The 21,029-nt window shown below is 44.2% G+C and overlaps 2 protein-coding genes across 8 annotated transcripts in view; one reads left to right on the forward strand and one right to left on the reverse strand.

Moving 5' to 3' along the window:
- Window positions 1-672: 672 nt before the first annotated feature.
- The window catches only part of LOC109411406 (CDP-diacylglycerol--glycerol-3-phosphate 3-phosphatidyltransferase, mitochondrial), a 43,577-nt gene continuing 23,220 nt past the window's right edge, over window positions 673-21,029 (reverse strand). For 5 of the 6 annotated variants that reach the window (XM_029860648.2, XM_019684923.3, XM_019684921.3 and 2 more), the window contains 3 exons: window positions 11,407-12,311; window positions 1,697-1,905; window positions 673-1,614 (listed from right to left, as the gene is read on the reverse strand). In XM_029860648.2, coding sequence (XP_029716508.2) covers window positions 1,195-1,614; window positions 1,697-1,905; window positions 11,407-12,311 — 1,534 coding nt within the window. In that variant the 3' untranslated portion in view covers window positions 673-1,194. Of the gene's footprint in view, window positions 1,615-1,696; window positions 1,906-11,406; window positions 12,312-14,735; window positions 14,768-21,029 lie in introns of those variants that run through there. The other variant, XM_062846665.1, reaches the window with a different exon arrangement.
- LOC134285593 (uncharacterized protein K02A2.6-like) lies at window positions 1,957-6,900 on the forward strand. 2 transcript variants are annotated; one of them, XM_062846664.1, is made up of 2 exons: window positions 1,957-5,835; window positions 5,947-6,900. In XM_062846664.1, the coding sequence occupies exons 1-2, from the start codon at window positions 2,218-2,220 to the stop codon at window positions 6,529-6,531; spliced, it is 4,203 nt and encodes a 1,400-aa protein (XP_062702648.1). In that variant the 5' UTR covers window positions 1,957-2,217; the 3' UTR covers window positions 6,532-6,900. The 2 variants fall into 2 exon arrangements, with proteins under 2 accessions (XP_062702648.1, XP_062702647.1); XM_062846663.1 differs by having other exon boundaries at window positions 1,957-6,900.

Here is a 21,029-nt window from a genome sequence, read left to right on the forward strand (position 1 = left end):
GTCTAAGGGAAATCATTTTTATAAAAATAACTAGTAATCCTATAAAAACAACCAATGCGTCAAAAGAAAGGTTTCGATCTATATTTTGAAGGAAAAATGCAGAAATCATGCCAATACTTGATTTTTGTATTAAAAGTGGCACTGGCCAAAATAGAAGCTCTGCCGCAGTTTTGGCCATATTATTAAGTTTGGTTTCTATTTTGGCCAATCACGTGTATTTCTTATGGGAGTGGCCAAATTAGAAGCACCCTGGCCAAAATAGATATATGGGAGCAGATTTTTTAAGGAAATATATTTTTTTCTTCCAGTTTTTAATCAAAATGTGAGGTTTTCACAGCTGTTATCATCATATTGTATTAGGATCTACTAGTAAAAAATAAATTTACGCCGAATTAGATCGCAACAGGCTCAATACCGCACTATGGCCAAAACTCCGGACTGGCCAAAACTGAAGCTTCTACCCTATTGTATTATTTATTTGCAGGATATAAAAGTGCTTTAATGATTTGGTCATCACGCCAGGTGTTCTCTAGAGTCAGTCTCGGAGCTCAACATACATTGGAAAAACTAGTGTAGTCATTTACTGACTAGGATATTAAACTGTCTTGAGTTGTATTTCAGTCATTACAGATTTTGGCTTTCTTTCAGATTAACAACACAACCCAAATCTGCTGCTTTTCGAGAACAATTAAACCCTTTGTTCATAAGTTCAACATGGTATCGGTATTTTATAATCAGGAATCTTTGAATTTCTTTAAAAAAAGCGTTCAACACTTGTATGTAGTTTGTTTGCCTGGCTCGCAAGTTAAAATAAATTAAGTAGGAAGTCAACAAATTAACTCTTACCTTTTTAGTTGGCTAAATTTGGTGACGTATGCGGCGCATTCCGATGGTTTAACTTGGTTATTATCGACTAATAATATGAGAATTCTCCACTCTCAAACACTCGCAAATTACCGACATCGGTGTTGTGTTTTCGGTAGAAACAAAATCCGGTAAAATTAATTCAATACCGTTAAAACTTTGATATAGTCAATTGTTAAATGATTAATTCAGACTTTGATAGCTTTCCCGAATTCCACGTCATATTTTTACCGAAAATTCAAGACCGTTGTCGATCCCTTTAGTATTTTCGCTGGCACCCTACATGCTAGCAAAGCAGAAGACATGGCATCAACTTCCACGAATGTGGCCTTAGAAAAAGTTCCTAAATAGTCCGACAACGGCCCGGACCCACCGTGGCACCGGTCGTGCCGTCAGTTCCGCTTCCGCCGTCGTCGAATGTTGCAGGATGTTCTCAAACTCGGACTGCAGTTTCCGCTGCAGGCCACCGTTGGTCGTTACGACGCAGATCTGCGCCTCCAGATCGCGGTTGACCGACCGTTCCCCGAAGTTGGACGATCCGATCAGGGTGACGTTCGGTAGTGAGGAATCGGGCAGGTAGTACCACAGACCCTTGGCGTGGTACGTCCAGCCGGGCCGTTCGTACTCGAACAGCGACACCCGATGGTCCTGGCCGGATTGTTTTAGCTTTTCGTAGAACTTACGTGCGATCAGGGAGTAAGCTGCCGGGATTCCGCCGGCCGGGCCTTTGGCGCCAAGGAAACCGTTCGCCTAAAAGGAGATCATGAAATTTAATTAATTACCATTTGGATAGGAGCACAGTTCCACAGTTTTGGGAATGGATTCTACTTACATTCGGATGCGCCATCAAAATGTTGCACTCCGCCTGACAATCTTTGGTAAGCGTGTCCATGTAGGTCTCTGTGAGATTGAAGTAGCCGGTCGCCAGTTTGAGTTTCGAATCCTTCAAGCATCCGGAGAGAAGGTGTTTGGTGGCAAGGCTGTCGTGATGGATTCCCAGTTGTCCCATCTCAATCAGCGGGAAGATCCAGGTGTCTGAGACTGTGAAAGACGGAAATTGGATTAGCTTCAGAATCGCACATGAGTTTGCTCACGCAGAAGCAGCTCATGAATGTGCTTTGAGTGTGTTGGAGAGTATCAAAGCAATCAATACTTGAATTTGAAATCTATCTATGTTAGTTAGCAACCCATAGTAACCCTTGGCAACCGATAAACAAACTCGGGTTATAAATACCTAGCATTGTCAGAATTTTCTCTAGTTCTTAAGTTTCCTTGAATAAAGAAGTACAACATTTGGCGACGAGAAGTAACGAATCCAACGCTGGAGGAAGAGCTGCTGAATCAAGAATCAGGATGGCAAAATCTGGAGAAGCCCACATTCAAGACCTCTACCAGCAAATCCTGGACCAGAATCGGCAGATGGCGGAACAAAACGCTCGGATGATGCAGATGATGGAACGTTTCGGCATTCAAGAAAACGGTTCCCATCGGCCCACGGACAGTCCGGAATTCATCATCGAATCTCTGGCTTCCAACATCCGGGAGTTCGTGTACGATCCGGAGAATGGTCTCGTTTTTGACCGTTGGTACCGGAAGTACGAAGACCTCTTCCTGAAGGACGGCGCGAAGTTGGACGATGCTGCGAAAGTGCGATTGCTGCTGCGGAGCCTCAGCGTGCTTGTCCACGACAAGTACGTCAATTTCGTGCTGCCAAGCCACCCCCGGGACTACACATTCGAGGAGACGGTGAAGAAACTGAAGGAGCTTTTCGGCGTACGGATCTCGTTGTTCAGCAAGCGCTACCTGTGCTTCCAGTTGGCCAAGAACGACGCCGACGATTTCCTGACGTACGCTGGAACGGTCAACAGGTGCTGCGAAGATTTCGACCTCAACAACATCACGGCGGATCAATTCAAGAGCCTGATTTTCATCTGCGGGTTACGATCTTCCAAGGACGCTGACATCAGGACGAGACTCCTTTCCAAGCTCGAGGGAAATGCGGAAGGCGAATGCACTCTGGAATCACTCATCACCGAGTGCCAACGCCTCCAAAACCTCAAACACGACACTGCCTTGGTGGAGCAGAAGAAATCGGTGAGTACAATTTGTGCAGTCAAGCAGCGCAAATCCGCACCGCCCAGATCTGGATCCAAGGACAGGAAGAAAACGAAAGCTGATCACCCCAAGACGCCCTGCTGGCAGTGTGGCGGAATGCATTACGTCCGCGACTGCAATTACACGAAGCACGTTTGTCGGGACTGCAAGCAAACCGGCCACAAAGAGGGGTACTGTAGCTGCTACTCATCGAAGGCTGCGGGTAAGAAGAAGACGAACGTGAACGGCGTTTTCAGCATCAACCAGGAAGATGGCTCCTCGAACCGGAAGTTCCTGACAGTGGACATCGACGGATCGCAAGCCACCCTGCAGCTGGACACCGCGTCGGACATCACGATCATCTCGAAGAAGCAGTGGAGGAAGAAGCTGGGGGCACCAACGCTGACTCCCACCACACGGACGGCGAAAACGGCATCAGGTGATCCGCTCCGTCTACTTGGTGAACTCCGATCGACAGTCACGCTCGGATGTGTCACTAAAACAGCAACGTTCTACGTAACCAACAGCCCAATCAACCTGTTCGGTCTGGACTGGATCGAGCTATTCGGTCTATGGGACACCCCGTTATCAACGATTTGCAACCAGGTCCACGTTGCTGCTCCAACCGATCAGATTCAACGGTACAAAGCAGCGTTTCCTGATGTGTTCAAGCCCGGCCTCGGACACTGCAAGAAGATGAAGGTGCGACTTTATCTCAAGCCCGGAGCCAGACCCGTTTTCAAGCCGAAGAGACCAGTTCCGTTCACGTCCATGGAGAAGATTGAAGCTGAACTGGACCGCCTCCAGTCCCTGGACATCATCACGCCAGTGGAATATTCGCCATGGGCTGCTCCAATTGTCGCAGTGAAGAAACCCGGAGGAAAAGTTCGAATCTGTGCCGACTACTCAACCGGACTCAACGCTGCCTTGGAACCCAACCACTACCCGCTGCCGGTCCCGGATGACATCTTTAGCAAGCTCAACGGTTGCCGCTATTTCAGCATCATCGATCTCAGTGATGCTTACCTTCAGGTGGAAGTTGACGACGACTCCAAGCAACTCCTCACAATCAACACGCATCGAGGTCTCTTTCGCTTCAACCGGCTCGCGCCTGGTGTGAAATCCGCACCGGGGGCCTTTCAGCAGCTAATGAACAGCATGATTGCCGACCTCGAAGGAGTGGAATCGTTCCTGGATGACGTCCTGGTGTTCAGCAAAACTCAAGAAGAGCACCACAAGTACCTCACCGCTCTATTCCAACGACTTCAAGCATTTGGTTTCGTTCTGCGCGAGGAAAAATGCAACCTTCTTCAGTTGCAGATCAAATACCTCGCCCACATCGTAGATGCCGACGGACTCCATCCTGATCCGTCCAAGGTGGAAGCAATCGTCAAGATGCCACCTCCCAAGGATGTCACGGGTCTGCGCTCGTTCCTCGGTGCTGTAAATTTCTATGGTAAGTTTGTCCAGGAGATGCACCAACTGCGGCGGCCACTCGACGCGCTGCTAAAGAAGGATGCCAAGTTCACGTGGTCCCCCGAGTGCCAGAAGTCATTCGAGCGATTCAAGGAAGTGCTACAGTCGGATCTGCTACTCACGCACTACGATCCGGCATTGGAAATCATCGTTGCGGCCGACGCGTCGCAATATGGAATAGGTGCTTGCCTTCTCCATAGATTTCCCGACGGCTCGCTCAAAGCTGTCGCCCACGCATCCCGCTCTCTCACCCCCGCAGAGGCAAATTATGGACAAATCGAAAAGGAAGGTCTTGCGTTGGTGTTTGCTGTGACGAAATTCCATCGCATGCTGCTCGGACGAAAGTTCACCCTCCAGACAGATCACCAGCCACTTATGCGGATTTTCGGTGACAAAAAGGGAATTCCGGTCCATACGGCAAACCGCCTCCAACGATGGGCACTGACGCTTCTGTGCTACAACTTCGAAATCGAGTATGTCTCCACAACGAAATTTGGATACGCCGACGTACTCTCTCGTCTCATCGACAGCCACGTCAAACCCGACGAGGATTTCATCATCGCTTCCATTCAACTCGAAGATGACGTCGAGGTACCGCTTCAAGAAGCCATCAGCTCGCTACCGGTAACATTCAAGTCGGTGCAAGAAGCTACGTCCCGGTGCCCGGTTCTCAAGCAAGTGATCCAGTACACCCAGTGTGGATGGCCCTCCAACGTGGACAGCATCACCAGCACAGCAGTTCGGCCATTCTTCGCCCACCGAGACGCCCTGTCGGTGGTGAAGGGCTGCATCATGAAGTCCAACCGTCTGGTGATTCCGGCAAGCTTCTACCAACGAATTCTCAAGCAACTCCATAGAGGACATCCGGGAATGGAGCGTATGAAGGCTGTTGCACGTAGCCACGTGTACTGGCCAAGGATAGACGACGACATTGCTGACTATGTCAAGAGGTGTGAAAGCTGCTCCATCCACTCCAAGACGCCACCCAAGGTTCCGCTACAATCGTGGCCACTCGCACAATCTCCCTGGGAGCGAATCCACATTGACTTCGCTGGACCGCTCAACGGTCTACACTTCCTGGTAGTTGTGGACGCTTTCTCCAAGTGGCCAGAAATCTGCATCGTGAGGAATCCGACGACATCAGCAGTCACCGAGTTCCTGAATGAACTGTTCGCACGTTTTGGTATTCCAAACGTCATCGTTTCCGACAACGGCTCCCAATTCACATCGGAGCAATTTGCGACTTTCTGCAGGAAGAACGGTGTTCAGCATTTCCGTATCTCGCCGTACCACCCGCAGTCCAATGGCCAGGCGGAAAGGTTTGTGGACACCTTGAAGAGGTCGTTACGCAAAATCAACGAGGGGGAGAACATCTCCGAAACGCTCCAGACTTTCCTCCAGGTATATAGGACTACCCCCAGTCGTGTCCTAAACGGAAGGACACCTTCGCAGCAGATGCTTGGCCGGAACATCAAGACAGTTCTGGATCTCCTACACCACGATCAACCGAAGCCCGTGGTCCGCAATCATCACCAGGACGAGCAGTTCAATCGCAAACATGGTGCGGTTCCACGTGAATTCAAGAAAGGTGACGAGGTCTACGCCAAGGTCTACACGAGCAACACGAAGTGGCAGTGGGCTTCCGGCGTAATCATCGAAGTCATCGGACGTGTCAATCACAATGTGCTCTTGGACGACTGGCACGGACGGAAGAAGCTCATCCGAAGTCACTCCAACCAACTCAAATTCCGTTGCAGCGAAGAGGCTTCCATTGAAGAAGATTCGACGCCGCTAGGAATTCTGGTGGACATGTTTGGCCTGCAATCCACAAGACCACCAGCGCCTGAAATTCGTCAAGTTCGACCACAATCCGAAGCAGCTGCCAACCCGGCAGCCGATGAGGAATCTGAAGAAGATGAAATAGTTTCGGCTCATTCCGAGCAAGCTGATTCCGAAGTAGAAGCAAGTCAATCCGACTCGCAGCAGGATGAAGATGACCAGCAACCACCCGGTTCCATTCCAGAGCCTCCTTCGGCTCGGCCTCAGAGGATGATCCGTATGCCTTCAAGATTCGAGCCGTACCTGTTCTGGAAATAAGAAGGGAGGAATGTTGGAGAGTATCAAAGCAATCAATACTTGAATTTGAAATCTATCTATGTTAGTTAGCAACCCATAGTAACCCTTGGCAACCGATAAACAAACTCGGGTTATAAATACCTAGCATTGTCAGAATTTTCTCTAGTTCTTAAGTTTCCTTGAATAAAGAAGTACAACAGAGTGTGAGTTTACCAACACTGATTCTGTGGAGAATCCTCTCAGGATTCTGTGGAGAATCCTCTCAGGATTCTGTGGAGAATCCTCTCAGGATGCTGTGGAGAATCCTCTCAGGATTCTGTGGAGAATCCTCTCAGGATGCTGTGGAGAATCCTCTCAGGATTCTGTGGAGAATCCTCTCAGGATTCAGAGGAGAATCCTTTCAGGATTCAGAGGAGAATCCTTTCAGGATTCAGAGGAGAATCCTTTCAGGATTCAGAGGAGAATCCTTTCAGGATTCAGAGGAGAATCCTTTCAGGATTCAGAGGAGAATCCTTTCAGGATTCAGAGGAGAATCCTTTCAGGATTCAGAGGAGAATCCTTTCAGGATTCAGAGGAGAATCCTTTCAGGATTCAGAGGAGAATCCTTTCAGGATTCAGAGGAGAATCCTTTCAGGATTCAGAGGAGAATCCTTTCAGGATTCAGAGGAGAATCCTTTCAGGATTCAGAGGAGAATCCTTTCAGGATTCAGAGGAGAATCCTTTCAGGATTCAGAGGAGAATCCTTTCAGGATTCAGAGGAGAATCCTTTCAGGATTCAGAGGAGAATCCTTTCAGGATTCAGAGGAGAATCCTTTCAGGATTCAGAGGAGAATCCTTTCAGGATTCAGAGGAGAATCCTTTCAGGATTCAGAGAAGAATCCTTTCAGGATTCAGAGGAGAATCCTTTCAGGATTCAGAGGAGAATCCTTTCAGGATTCAGAGGAGAATCCTTTCAGGATTCAGAGGAGAATCCTTTCAGGATTCAGAGGAGAATCCTTTCAGGATTCAGAGGAGAATCCTTTCAGGATTCAGAGGAGAATCCTTTCAGGATTCAGAGGAGAATCCTTTCAGGATTCAGAGGAGAATCCTTTCAGGATTCAGAGGAGAATCCTTTCAGGATTCAGAGGAGAATCCTTTCAGGATTCAGAGGAGAATCCTTTCAGGATTCAGAGGAGAATCCTTTCAGGATTCAGAGGAGAATCCTTTCAGGATTCAGAGGAGAATCCTTTCAGGATTCAGAGGAGAATCCTTTCAGGATTCAGAGGAGAATCCTTTCAGGATTCAGAGGAGAATCCTTTCAGGATTCAGAGGAGAATCCTTTCAGGATTCAGAGGAGAATCCTTTCAGGATTCAGAGGAGAATCCTTTCAGGATTCAGAGGAGAATCCTTTCAGGATTCAGAGGAGAATCCTTTCAGGATTCAGAGGAGAATCCTTTCAGGATTCAGAGGAGAATCCTTTCAGGATTCAGAGGAGAATCCTTTCAGGATTCAGAGGAGAATCCTTTCAGGATTCAGAGGAGAATCCTTTCAGGATTCAGAGGAGAATCCTTTCAGGATTCAGAGGAGAATCCTTTCAGGATTCAGAGGAGAATCCTTTCAGGATTCAGAGGAGAATCCTTTCAGGATTCAGAGAAGAATCCTTTCAGGATTCAGAGGAGAATCCTTTCAAGATTCTAAGGAGAATCCTTTCAGGATTCTAAGGAGAATCCTTTCAGGATTCTAAGGAGAATCCTTTCAGGATTCTAAGGAGAATCCTTTCAGGATTCTAAGGAGAATCCTTTCAGGATTCTAAGGAGAATCCTTTCAGGATTCTAAGGAGAATCCTTTCAGGATTCTAAGGAGAATCCTTTCAGGATTCTAAGGAGAATCCTTTCAGGATTCTAAGGAGAATCCTTTCAGGATTCTAAGGAGAATCCTTTCAGGATTCTAAGGAGAATCCTTTCAGGATTCTAAGGAGAATCCTTTCAGGATTCTAAGGAGAATCCTTTCAGGATTCTAAGGAGAATCCTTTCAGGATTCTAAGAAGAATCCTTCAGGATTCTAAGGAGAATCCTTTCAGGATTCTAAGGAGAATCCTTTCAGGATTCTAAGAAGAATCCTTTCAGGATTCTGAGGAGAATCCTTTCAGGATTCTGAGGAAAATCCTTTCAGGATTCTGAGGAGAATCCTTTCAGGATTCTGAGGAGAATCCTTTCAGGATTCTGAGGAGAATCCTTTCAGGATTCTGAGGAGAATCCTTTCAGGATTCTGAGGAGAATCCTTTCAGGATTCTGAGGAGAATCCTTTCAGGATTCTGAGGAGAATCCTTTCAGGATTCTGAGGAGAATCCTTTCAGGATTCTGAGGAGAATCCTTTCAGGATTCTGAGGAGAATCCTTTCAGGATTCTGAGGAGAATCCTTTCAGGATTCTGAGGAGAATCCTTTCAGGATTCTGAGGAGAATCCTTTCAGGATTCTGAGGAGAATCCTTTCAGGATTCTGAGGAGAATCCTTTCAGGATTCTGAGGAGAATCCTTTCAGGATTCTGAGGAGAATCCTTTCAGGATTCTGAGGAGAATCCTTTCAGGATTCTGAGGAGAATCCGTTCAGGATTCTGAGGAGAATCCGTTCAGGATTCTGAGGAGAATCCTTTCAGGATTCTGAGGAGAATCCTTTCAGGATTCTGAGGAGAATCCTTTCAGGATTCTGAGGAGAATCCTTTCAGGATTCTGAGGAGAATCCTTTCAGGATTCTGAGGAGAATCCTTTCAGGATTCTGAGGAGAATCCTTTCAGGATTCTGAGGAGAATCCTTTCAGGATTCTGAGGAGAATCCTTTCAGGATTCTGAGGAGAATCCTTTCAGGATTCTGAGGAGAATCCTTTCAGGATTCTGAGGAGAATCCTTTCAGGATTGTGAGGAGAATTCTTTCAGGATTCTGGGGAGAATTCTTTCAGGATTCTGGGGAGAATTCTTTCAGGATTTTGGAGAGAATCCTTTCAGGATTCTGGGGAGAATCCTTTCAGGATTCTGGGGAGAGTCCTTTCAGGATTCTGGGGAGAATCCTTTCAGGATTCTGGGGAGAATCCTTTCAGGATTCTGGGGAGAATCCTTTCAGGATTCTGGGGAGAATCCTTTCAGGATTCTGGGGAGAATCCTTTCAGGATTCTGGGGAGAATCCTTTCAGGATTCTGGGGAGAATCCTTTCAGGATTCTGGGGAGAATCCTTTCAGGATTCTGGGGAGAATCCTTTCAGGATTCTGGGGAGAATCCTTTCAGGATTCTGGGGAGAATCCTTTCAGGATTCTGGGGAGAATCCTTTCAGGATTCTGGGGAGAATCCTTTCAGGATTCTGGGGAGAATCCTTTCAGGATTCTGGGGAGAATCCTTTCAGGATTCTGGGGAGAATCCTTTCAGGATTCTGGGGAGAATCCTTTCAGGATTCTAGGGAGAATCCTTTCAGGATTCTGGGGAGAATCCTTTCAGGATTCTGGGGAGAATCCTTTCAGGATTCTGGGGAGAATCCTTCCAGGATTCTGGGGAGAATCCTTTCAGGATTCTGGGGAGAATCCTTTCAGGATTCTGGGGAGAATCCTTTCAGGATTCTGGGGAGAATCCTTTCAGGATTCTGGGGAGAATCCTTTCAGGATTCTGGGGAGAATCCTTTCAGGATTCTGGGGAGAATCCTTTCAGGATTCTGGGGAGAATCCTTTCAGGATTCTGGGGAGAATCCTTTCAGGATTCTGGGGAGAATCCTTTCAGGATTCTGGGGAGAATCCTTTCAGGATTCTGGGGAGAATCCTTTCAGGATTCTGGGGAGAATCCTTTCAGGATTCTGGGGAGAATCCTTTCAGGATTCTGGGGAGAATCCTTTCAGGATTCTGGGGAGAATCCTTTCAGGATTCTGGGGAGAATCCTTTCAGGATTCTGGGGAGAATCCTTTCAGGATTCTGGGGAGAATCCTTTCAGGATTCTGGGGAGAATCCTTTCAGGATTCTGGGGAGAATCCTTTCAGGATTCTGGGGAGAATCCTTTCAGGATTCTGGGGAGAATCCTTTCAGGATTCTGGGGAGAATCCTTTCAGGATTCTGGGGAGAATCCTTTCAGGATTCTGGGTAGAATCCTTTCAGGATTCTGGGAGAATCCTTTCAGGATTCTGGGGAGAATCCTTTCAGAATTCTGGGGAGAATCCTTTCAGAATTCTGGGGAGAATCCTTTCAGGATTCTGGGGAGAATCCTTTCAGGATTCTGGGGAGAATCCTTTCAGGATTCTGGGGAGAATCCTTTCAGGATTCTGGGGAGAATCCTTTCAGGATTCTGGGGAGAATCCTTTCAGGATTCTGGGGAGAATCCTTTCAGGATTCTGGGTAGAATCCTTTCAGGATTCTGGGGAGAATCCTTTCAGGATTCTGGGGAGAATCCTTTCAGGATTCTGGGGAGAATCCTTTCAGAATTCTGGGGAGAATCCTTTCAGAATTCTGGGGAGAATCCTTTCAGAATTCTGGGGAGAATCCTTTCAGAATTCTGGGGAGAATCCTTTCAGGATTCTGGGGAGAATCCTTTCAGGATTCTGGGGAGAATCCTTTCAGGATTCTGGGGAGAATCCTTTCAGGATTCTGGAGAGAACCCTTTCAGGATTCTGGGGAGAACCCTTTCAGGATTCTGGGGAGAATCCTTTCAGGATTCTGGGGAGAACCCTTTCAGGATTCTGGGGAGAATCCTTTCAGGATTCTGGGGAGAATCCTTTCAGGATTCTGGGGAGAATCCTTTCAGGATTCTGAGGAGAATCCTCTCAGGATTCCGAGGAGAATTCTTTCAGGATTCTGAGGAGAATCCTTTCAGGATTCTGGGGAGAATCCTTTCAGGATTCTGAGGAGAATCCCTTCAGGCTTTAGAGGAGAATCACTTCAATACACTTACCTGTATCCTCCTCGCAGACACTCCTTTGCCGTTCCAGCACCCCTTTGAAGTAGCTACGTATGCGCTCGCGTGCTTCGCCTGCGAAATCCACCTGGGCACTCTTATACGGCAGCATGTTCCAGTTCTCGTGCAGACACGCTTCACCGTTCCGGTTCACCTTCAAGCTGAACTCCTGCACTTTGTTCAGGAAATCAGCGTAGAAATCCGCCAGCTTGGCGTCCTCGATCATGACGTACCGGTCCTGTCGGTTGGTGAAGTAGTCGTTCGACAGATTCGCTCCACTGATGATCACCGTGTCGTCCACCAGGTACAGCTTCATGTGCTGTATTCCGAGCAGTTCGTTCCACCGGGGAGGCGCCAGCTTTTTGGTGAGCCCTCGGAGCACCGGAGTGTGGTATAGGGAAAGTCGGAAGTTATCGCTCTCTCGCAGCAGCGGCATCAGCGTGGTTTGGGAGTTCTTCTCGCCTCGAGTTCCTCGAGTGAAATCCAGCAGGACGTCCACCTTCAGCTGCAGGTTCTGCTTCATGTTGTCGTGGATGGCGTTCACCAGCTGGGTCTCTTTGCTGCCGATGCCCAGGTATAAGCTGGCCAGCATAATCCTCCGCTTGGCTACGGAACATTTGGACACCAGGGTGTTGTAGAAGGCGGATGGCTCGTAGATGATTTCGATGCGATCGCCCGAAACGGGGAAGCAGGGCGATACGGTGTGTAGCCAGTTGAGCGATTCCAGATGCGGCGAGCGGAAGGTTGTGACGCCACCGTTGTTGGCCGATCCGTTCTGGGCGGATTGTGATGGATTGGTGGAAGCGGCCGGAAGGAACTCACCCACGGGTGGGTAGTCGGTGATGAGGGTACTGAAGAGGCGGCGAATCATCTTGAACAGTGGTAGGAGGATGATTTGCCAACTGGAACGTTTGAGACGGAAGAAGATGGGAATAAAGTAAGAGTGGGTTGGATGTGGGTTTTGGGCATAGAAATTAAAACTTCCATAGAAGCGAACGTAATGAGATGAAGTGTGACACCACGTGCAACTAATTACCTACAGTGCAAATCAACCTATAAGATTAACAGTTTTACCTACATTCTGATGAGTTAATTCCATTGGAATTTACAACCTCTTACCTGGGGCTTTCATATACATATGTAATCACATTTAAGCTTTTCTATCGTTGAACAATGCTGGACGAACATTTGAAAAGGGCCTATCTGCTTTTTTTTTTTTTTTTTTTTTTTTTTTTTTTTTTTTTTTTTTTTTTTTTTTTTTTTTTTTTGAAGAGTGACCAGGTGGAGCTGCAGGACAGCTGATAGCAAAGCCTGGACCCTTTCCCAACTTTCCCCCTACTAGGACCAATACTCACGATGGACTAGACGATGTCGTCAACTTGAGCAAAGTGTGTAGTAATTAGCATTGGGTCGTAGTAGTTTTTAAAAATACTGTTTTTAACTTTTCCCATCGCACTAGTGTTTTGATCGAATGGAAGCTCCAAAGATGATTTGATAATTGAACAATATTTCAATGATCGAAAATCTCCGAGGTCACTGGACAACATTCAGAGATAAAAAAAGGGTGTCTATGTCTATGTTAACGCCTTCAGAGTACTATTCTTAAGAAATATACAAAGAGCAAAAAGAAAAAAAAAATGTGTCGTAGCTAATTTTTAAAGATTTGATATTTCTGAAAATTATTCGAAGACAGCTACCAGAACTAGCGTTTTTAGCCGATATGGGCAACTAGTTTTCTGACAGCTTCCCTAAACAATAATCAGATAATATTCTCAGTTATTTTATAATACATTCTGAAAATTATTTCAAGCTGATTACCAATAGTGTCAATAACCGATGTTAGTCATTGACAGTACCAGCATCATCCCCAAATAACCCTCATGTTAGTGTTAGATAACACTTTTTGAGCTTCCATTCGATATTGTAAAGAAATTTGTCAAACCCTATTTGTCAAAATATAGTCAATAATGTATCAAATTGTGTTTCTAATTTCGCTAGTCGTCTTCTGCATATCTGTGATCATCTCAGTCCAAAGTAATATTATATCCATCGTAACCCTTTACAATGTCAACCGTCCTAAGTCCTAACTAAATTCCTGTTTTTTTTTTTTTTTGATCAGTGAAATAATACCGTCTAAGATATAAAAACAAAAAAGTTCAGTCAACTGAATTTGTCAAAAATAAAAATGATAATGATTATTTGTCAACTTTTATAAATTCACAAAACCCATAAAAATAAGAAATACAAATAAAAACTCCTATAATCAGCAGTTTTATCTTTACCTAATCAGTCCATAATTTTCTAATTGTAATGAATCTAATCTGTAAGGCTGTAAGTCAACTTATCCTAGCGTCCCCTGTCCTGTGTACTAACGAATTCAAGTAACGAGTGATGAGTGTAACGCAGAGACCTCCTCTACCCACTCTTGCGTTACGTTAAATTTAACAATTATTGTTAAATTTGAGAAAATTCAAAGAATGCAAAGATTAGGTCTATGCAAGCTGAATTATAATTTGTTTTTGACTTGTGATAAATGCACGACGGATACTCCTTTGGTTCCCATTAGCACTTACGGCGATTCCTTCACTTGCGCTCAACTCGTAAACTAGATATATCTAGCTCAAAGTCCAAGCGGTGGAGAATGAACTGGCGCTAAAGTGCTAATGGGTTAAGCCCTCCCATCGCGTCAAGATCGAATATCCAGGGGGAGGGCCTATCTGCTTTTTGTAAACAAACATGTTTCTGTCTCTGTATGGCCCATCTGCATCCACCCACGCACATCAACACCCTTAACAGATAGCTTGAAGAACAGTCTTTCTGATAAGGGTGTTGATGTGCGTGGGTGGATGCAGTTGGGCCCTACAGAGACAAAAACATGTTTGTTTACGCAAAGCAGATAGGCCCTTTTCAAATGTTCGTCCAGAATGCATAACATTTCTTGTGAACTATCCTAAGATTAATGAAGGCCTTAACGCCTTTGTCAATAATTATTAAATAAATTTATATATATTTAAATCATTTAATATACCGCATTTAGTTCACTACTGGACTGCGAACTGCGACATTATAAGTGCGAAAACGTAAATAAAAGTGCGCGATTGCATCAAATCAGGTTGATGTCTTCGGCGCACTATTTCTTCAATCTATAGAGAACAAGTGCTCTGAAGACACCGAGTTGATTTGATGCAATCGCGCACTTTTATTAGCGTTTTCGCACTCGTGAAAACTAGTGCGATAGTCCAGTGGTAAACTAAATGCGCTATACTATATTTGGAAGGATCACTAACCCCATCCCGATAATAAACAATTTAAATCATTTGAGTTACCTTAGCCAATAGAGCATCCTGAATCGACAATGTTGATGTTAACCAATAGACAACTGATTTCGCACTCAAGTGGATGCTTCCCTAAAGCTCTAATGAATCGTTAGATATAATCTGATCGGTCAGGTGCGAAACTATCCATCCGCCTTTTGTCCGTTCCTTCCTCACGTAATAAGTATTGATCGCAAACATGCAACAACACATCAGGCGTTGCACCACCGACGAAGTTGCACTTTATAGTGCAGGCACAGACAAACAGACGTACAGCCTTGACAAGATTCATTTATTACGTCCATCGATTTTCGGGATTTCTAGACCCCCCTCCCCCCTCTGTCACGCTATTTTCCTATACCTAGTACACGTACTGTCCAAGGAATTGGCATCCCTATCCCACCAATGCAATGTTTTCGTAGCCAGCATAACAGCGGCTCAAGCGAAGGGCTCAAGCTGACAACCTATCTTTCAACACAGCAGCATAATTTTAATGCGGAGTAAGAAAACAAGAAGACCGTAACAGTCCCCTGGTACTGTCACACTTTCTTAGACCCCCCCTCCCCCCAAAATGTTGGACGTATTTTTTGAACGTTCCCCTTCAGTACACGCTTTGCCAATATTGGCGTACCTAGAGGGGGGGTCTGGGGGGGCCTAGGGGCCAGACAGATACAGCGAGAGTAACTCTGTTATCAAAGTGTTGCTCAGAATTCCTCTGGATAGCTCTGGATCCAACCCACTGACAGGCATTGTTGTCAACATCTCTTTTGTTAAAAAGGGCCCAAAATGTGCTGATCAAACGAAATTGGGCCCCTAATGTTTCCATGCTATAGGTATTGATTGATGCACCAATCGAAAAGAAGAAGAAGTTTTGACATCCAAGCGGTGTGCCGTCGATTAGATCCTCGTCGCTGATTGGTCGATGGATGTAAACGGCACACCGCTTGGATGTCAAAATTCTTCTTCTTACCGCTTGGTGCATCAATCAAAAGGCGTGTCAATGGCGTGTCTGGATCACTCTGGTTTTCCCGAAATGTTGCCTGATAACAGTGAAAAATCGAGCAGTCGTACCCGTCGTACCCGATTTCCCGCTTCGTAGAGACGTTTCTGAATGGATTCGAACAAAAATAGTTACTCAGGATTGCTCAGAGTTGCTCCGGATTTCACAGTGTCTTGCCCCTAGGATTTGGCATAATATCAAGCATAATTTTTCAAATCGACGTATCTAACTTTTTCACTGATCTGAGTAAATTCATGATCAATGTTGACGACCATTTCACTAAAATAGTTTTTTATAAAAAGACTTTTCATAAGTTTTTTCGTGCTTAACATCACCAGGGATATAGCACACACTAGGTAAGAAACAAAACCTACTCATTCCATATCATTTTCACAATGAATTTTGATAAAAATACACATACACCGGGTTGGTTAGAGATACGTCATGCCAGATACGTCGCTTTTGTATGGTGCCAGTTTGGTGTATCTGTTACTTTTGATTTTGGCTAGATACGTCGTTTGGTTTTCTCATATATCAAAACGGTGTATCTATCAGTAAAGTTGTAAACATCAAAACAGTTAGATACGTCGTTTCGAATAATATGCTTAGTTAAACAAATTAAGCAATAAATCATCAAACAGTGATGTGGATTCTTCAATTTGCTTTATGAATCATGCATACAGCAGTTAACCCGGATTTGTTTACATTCTCGAGTTACGTCGGATTGAAAAGTTATGCTTGATATGTGTTTAAATTGATAGTTATTAGAGACTTATCTCAACATGTCACACTTTACAAGATCATTGTCCAAAATCGTCTACGTATTGTTCGTGCAGTTGAAAATCGGAATTTTTGACACGCGAAAATCGATTTTTCTCCTAAACCGTGTGTCGGACGTACGTCGGACACAGTGCGCTGGATAGAGGACCAGGTCCGCTGTCCAGCGCACTACGTCCGACGTTAGGTTTCACGTATGGATTTTGAGAAAAATCGATTGTCGGGTGTGGGAAAACTTCGGGTTTCAACCGCAACGACAATATTTACTCTGTTGGTTTTGTTTGGAATAAATATAATACCAAACATATAAACCAGAATTATGTTTTGAACAATTTTTTTTTGCCGAGAAATGAAATCTTAAGTTTGCAAAGGAATTCTTTAATGGATATCCCAAAGAACCTCTGAAATTTCAAGCAGCATTACTGCAAAATAATGTTGAATGCTTCCTTGTGGAATTTAAACATCATGTGGAAAAAAATCTGTTGGGAATTTAAATGGAATACAGCAGAAGTTTTTGGACCCCTACAGAAAATAGATCGCACATATTAAAGGGCCCATATAGCTGAAGCGTAAACGCGGGTGTATTAATTAAAACCATGCTGAAGGTGATTTATAGTCGGTAACCATAAATTTCCTTGACTTTCTTGGGCATCGAGTTTTTGCGCGTCTGCACAAATTCATATGTTCATTGAGGAAGTTATAGTATCTTTCAAAGTTCCCATTAAATTCTAAGCTGAGATTCAGGCGTTATCCTAGTTTCGACGTTACGCCAAAAAAAAAGTAGACAGCTATTTGGTTAAGGAGGAGGGCGGGTGTTTTGAGCAGCCTCAGCAAATTCATACCAACAACCTATTATAACTAAACGTAACACGATGAAATTGAAAATAGTAACATTATATTCTAGAAAAGCATTACTGCACTCTTCAGCAGTCACACTTACATTAAGGCGAAACTGGAAACATTTCCTCATTTTTTTGGTTTTTGATTTTTTATTAAATAACGAAGCAATATTTTCAAAATCGGTTTTCGTGCACATGTAGAGTATGGATCAAGGTATCTTCTGATTTTTTTTGAGGTGGAAAATGTTTTCCATTTTTGCAGAAACCATTTTTTTGTGAAATTTTGTTCGAAAATGGTTTCTGCAAAAACGAAAAACATTTTCCACCACAAAAAAATTCAGAAGATACCTTGATCCGTACTTTACATGTGCACGAAAACCGATTTTGAAAATATTGCTTTGTTATTTAATAAAAAATCAAAAACCAAAAAGTGAAGAATTGCTTCTAGTTTCGCCTTAAGTTGAAAAAACCTCGCCTATTCTATACAAATCAGCGTGGTATTGGTAGCGGTTCCAATTTCTGGTTTTTCAAATCATTCAGAACATAATCTTATAGAAACGTTGATTGACGTTTTCCCGGAAGGATCATTGGAAGATTTTTTGAAGGTATTCTCGTAAAAGCCGAGTAAATCCTCGAGGTGTCATAGTAAGAATTTCTGCAGGGAATCCATGGAGAAATTATTGAAGAATTTCTTAGAGGTATTTCCGGAGTAAAATCCTAGAATTCACCTGAAGGAATATAGAATTCAATTTCTGGACAATTCCTGGGAGAATTTCGAAAGAATCTTCTTTGGGTGAATTCCTGAAGAATTACACAGGAACTATAGGGGGTACTCTTGAAGAAATTTATGGATGGATTCCTAAATAAATCTCTGGATGATCTCCATAAAGATATCTCGAAGATAATTTTGAAAGAATACCTGGATGACTTCTTGGAGATATTCCTCTAGAAATCCTTCAATTCTTCTGAAAATCCTTCAAGTAATTCATCCAGGAAATGCAGGTATGCCTGGAGTAAATAATATACGAATCCTTGGAGGAATTTCTGAAAGTATACCTGGAGGAATCCTAAAAGCAATTATGGGATGAATCCCTGGAAAAAATCTGAAGAAACAGCATCAGTAATCCCTGTAGAAAATTCCTTGAAAATTTTCTACATTAATCCTTGGAGGAATTCCTAAAAGAATTCTCGGAGAAATCCCTGAAGCAACTCCTAGAGGAATCTCTGACGGAATCCCTGGAGAAGTTCCTTAAGGAATTTCTGATGGAATAATTGGAGGATTTCTTGGAGGCATCCCTGGAGAAATTCCTATAAGAATGCCTGGAATAATCCCTGGATAAATTCCTAGATGAATTCCTGATGGGATCATTGGAGGAACTCTGGGAGGAACCTCCAGAAGAACTCCCGGAGCAATCCCTAGATGAATTCTTATAGAAATTCCTGGATGAATCCGTGGAGGAATTCCCAAAGGAATTCCTACAGGAATTCCTACAGGAATTCCTACAGGAATACCTGGAGGAATCGCTGGATGAATTCCAAGTGAAATTACTGGAGGACACCCTGGATAATTCCTATATGAATTCCTGGAGCAAACTCTGGAAGAAATCCAGAAGGAATCCCTGGATAAATTCCTGGAAGATTCCCTAAAGAAATTCTAGGAGGACTCCGTGGAGAAATTTCTGAAGGAACCTTTTGAAATTTCTAGAGAAATTCTTGGAAGAATCCCTGGGGGAATTCTTGGACAAATCCTTGGAGGAATGCCTGAAGCAATTACTGGAAGAACCTCAGAAGGAATGCCTGGAGGAACTTCTGGACAAATTCCTGGCGGAATCCCAGGAAGAATTCCTGGATAAATCCATACCTGGAGGAATTGCTGTAGTTATTCCCGAAGAAATTCATGAAGGAATTCCTGGATCAATTCCTGGAGAAATTCCTGGAGGAATTCCTGACAAAAACACCTAGGGTAATTTCTGCAGGAATTCTAGGTGGAATTCCTGAAGGTGTTCCTAGATAAATGCTTGGATGAAATCCTGGAGGAATGCCTGGTGGAATATCTGGAATAATTTCTGGATAAATTCCGGGACAAATTTCTGAGGAAATTTCTGAAGAAACCCCTGGAGGATTTCCTGGAGGATACCTGAAGAAATCCTATAGGAATCTCTGGAGGAATTTATGCAAGAAATCCTAGAGGAATCTCAGAAGGAATTCATGCAAGAAATCCTGGAGGAATTCTTGGAATAGTACCTGGATAAACTCCGGGAAGTTGCGGTATTAATTCCTGGATCAATTGCTGGAGGAATTTCTTAAGGAATTCCTAATGTAATTCTAAAGAAACCTCTTGAGGAATTCCCGGAGGAAACCTTAGAGAAATTTGTAGAGCATGGTTTCCCAAACTGTGGGTCGCGACCCCACAGGGAGGTCGCCAGCCTTCATCCAGGGGGTCGCGAGGGACAGTAGAACATTTTACTGTAACAGACATCAAATGAGGAAATTTCTATGGTGGGTCGCGAAAAGTATGTCTGCTGGCAAAAGGGGGTCGCGCACCTGAAAGTCTGGGAACCTATGTTCTAGAGAAACTCTTGGAATAATCCTCGGGATTTCTGAAGGAACCTCAGGAGGAACTTCTGAAAAAAAAACCTGCTAGAAACCTAGGAAGCATTCCTGGACAAATCCCTAGAGGAAATCATGGGGAAATATTTATAAAACAATTTCTGGAGGAAACCCTGGAAACAATTCTGGAGGAATTGCTGTAGGAACTTCCGAAGATCTGGACCAATTCCTGAAGAAATTCCTGGAGGAATTCCTGAAGAAATACCTGGGGGTAATCCCTGAAGGAATCCCTACAGGCATTGGGGAAAATACCTGAAGGAATTGCTGTAGTTATTTCAGAAGAAATTCCTGGGTAAAATTCCTGGATCAATTCCTGGAGAAATTTCTGGAGGAATTCCTGACAAAAATACCTGGGGTGATTTCTGCAGGAATTCTTGGAGGAGTTCCTGAAAGAGTTCCTAGAGAAATGCTTGGATGAAATCCTGGAGGAATGCCTGGAGAAATATTTGGAATAATTTCTGAATAAATTCCGGGACAAATTTCTGAGGAAATTTTTGAAGAAAACCCTGGAGGATACCTGAAGAAATCCTAGAGGAATCTCAGGAGGAATTCATGTTAAAAACCCTGGAGGAATTCTTGGAATAGTACCTAGATAAACTCCGGGAAGTTGCGGTAGTAATTCCTGGATCAATTGCTGGAGGAATTTCTGAAGGAATTCCTGGTGTAATTCTAAAGAAACCTCTAAAGAATTTCTGGAGGAATTTCTGGACGAATCCTTGTAGGATTTTTTAGTGGAACTCTCAGAGGAAGCTTGGAAAAATTGCTGGAGGAATCACTTGAGGAATTTCTCGAGCAACCCTAGGAATAATTCCAGAAGAAATACAATTTTCATTTTCTGAGGGAATTCCAGAGGAGGAGTTTCTGAGGAAATCTCAGTACTGAAGAAATCGCTGAAATACCTGAGGAAGTCCTGAAATCCTGGATTAATTTCAGGAGAAGTTTTGGAAGGAATCCCAAGAAGAGTTCTTGCACGCATTTCTAAAATAGTCCCGGAAGCTGTTCCTGAACGAATTACAGAAGGAATTTCCGGGTGAATCCCCTGAGGGTTTCTGAAGAGACTCCATGAGGAATTCCTTAGGT

Source organism: Aedes albopictus, chromosome 1, assembly GCF_035046485.1.
Source record: "Aedes albopictus strain Foshan chromosome 1, AalbF5, whole genome shotgun sequence".
Lineage (NCBI taxonomy): Eukaryota > Metazoa > Arthropoda > Insecta > Diptera > Culicidae > Aedes > Aedes albopictus.

Coding starts and splice junctions, on each gene's coding strand:
- LOC134285593 (XM_062846663.1), top strand. CDS start 2,218: ATGGCAAAATCTGGAGAAGCCCACATTCAAGACCTCTACCAGCAAATC.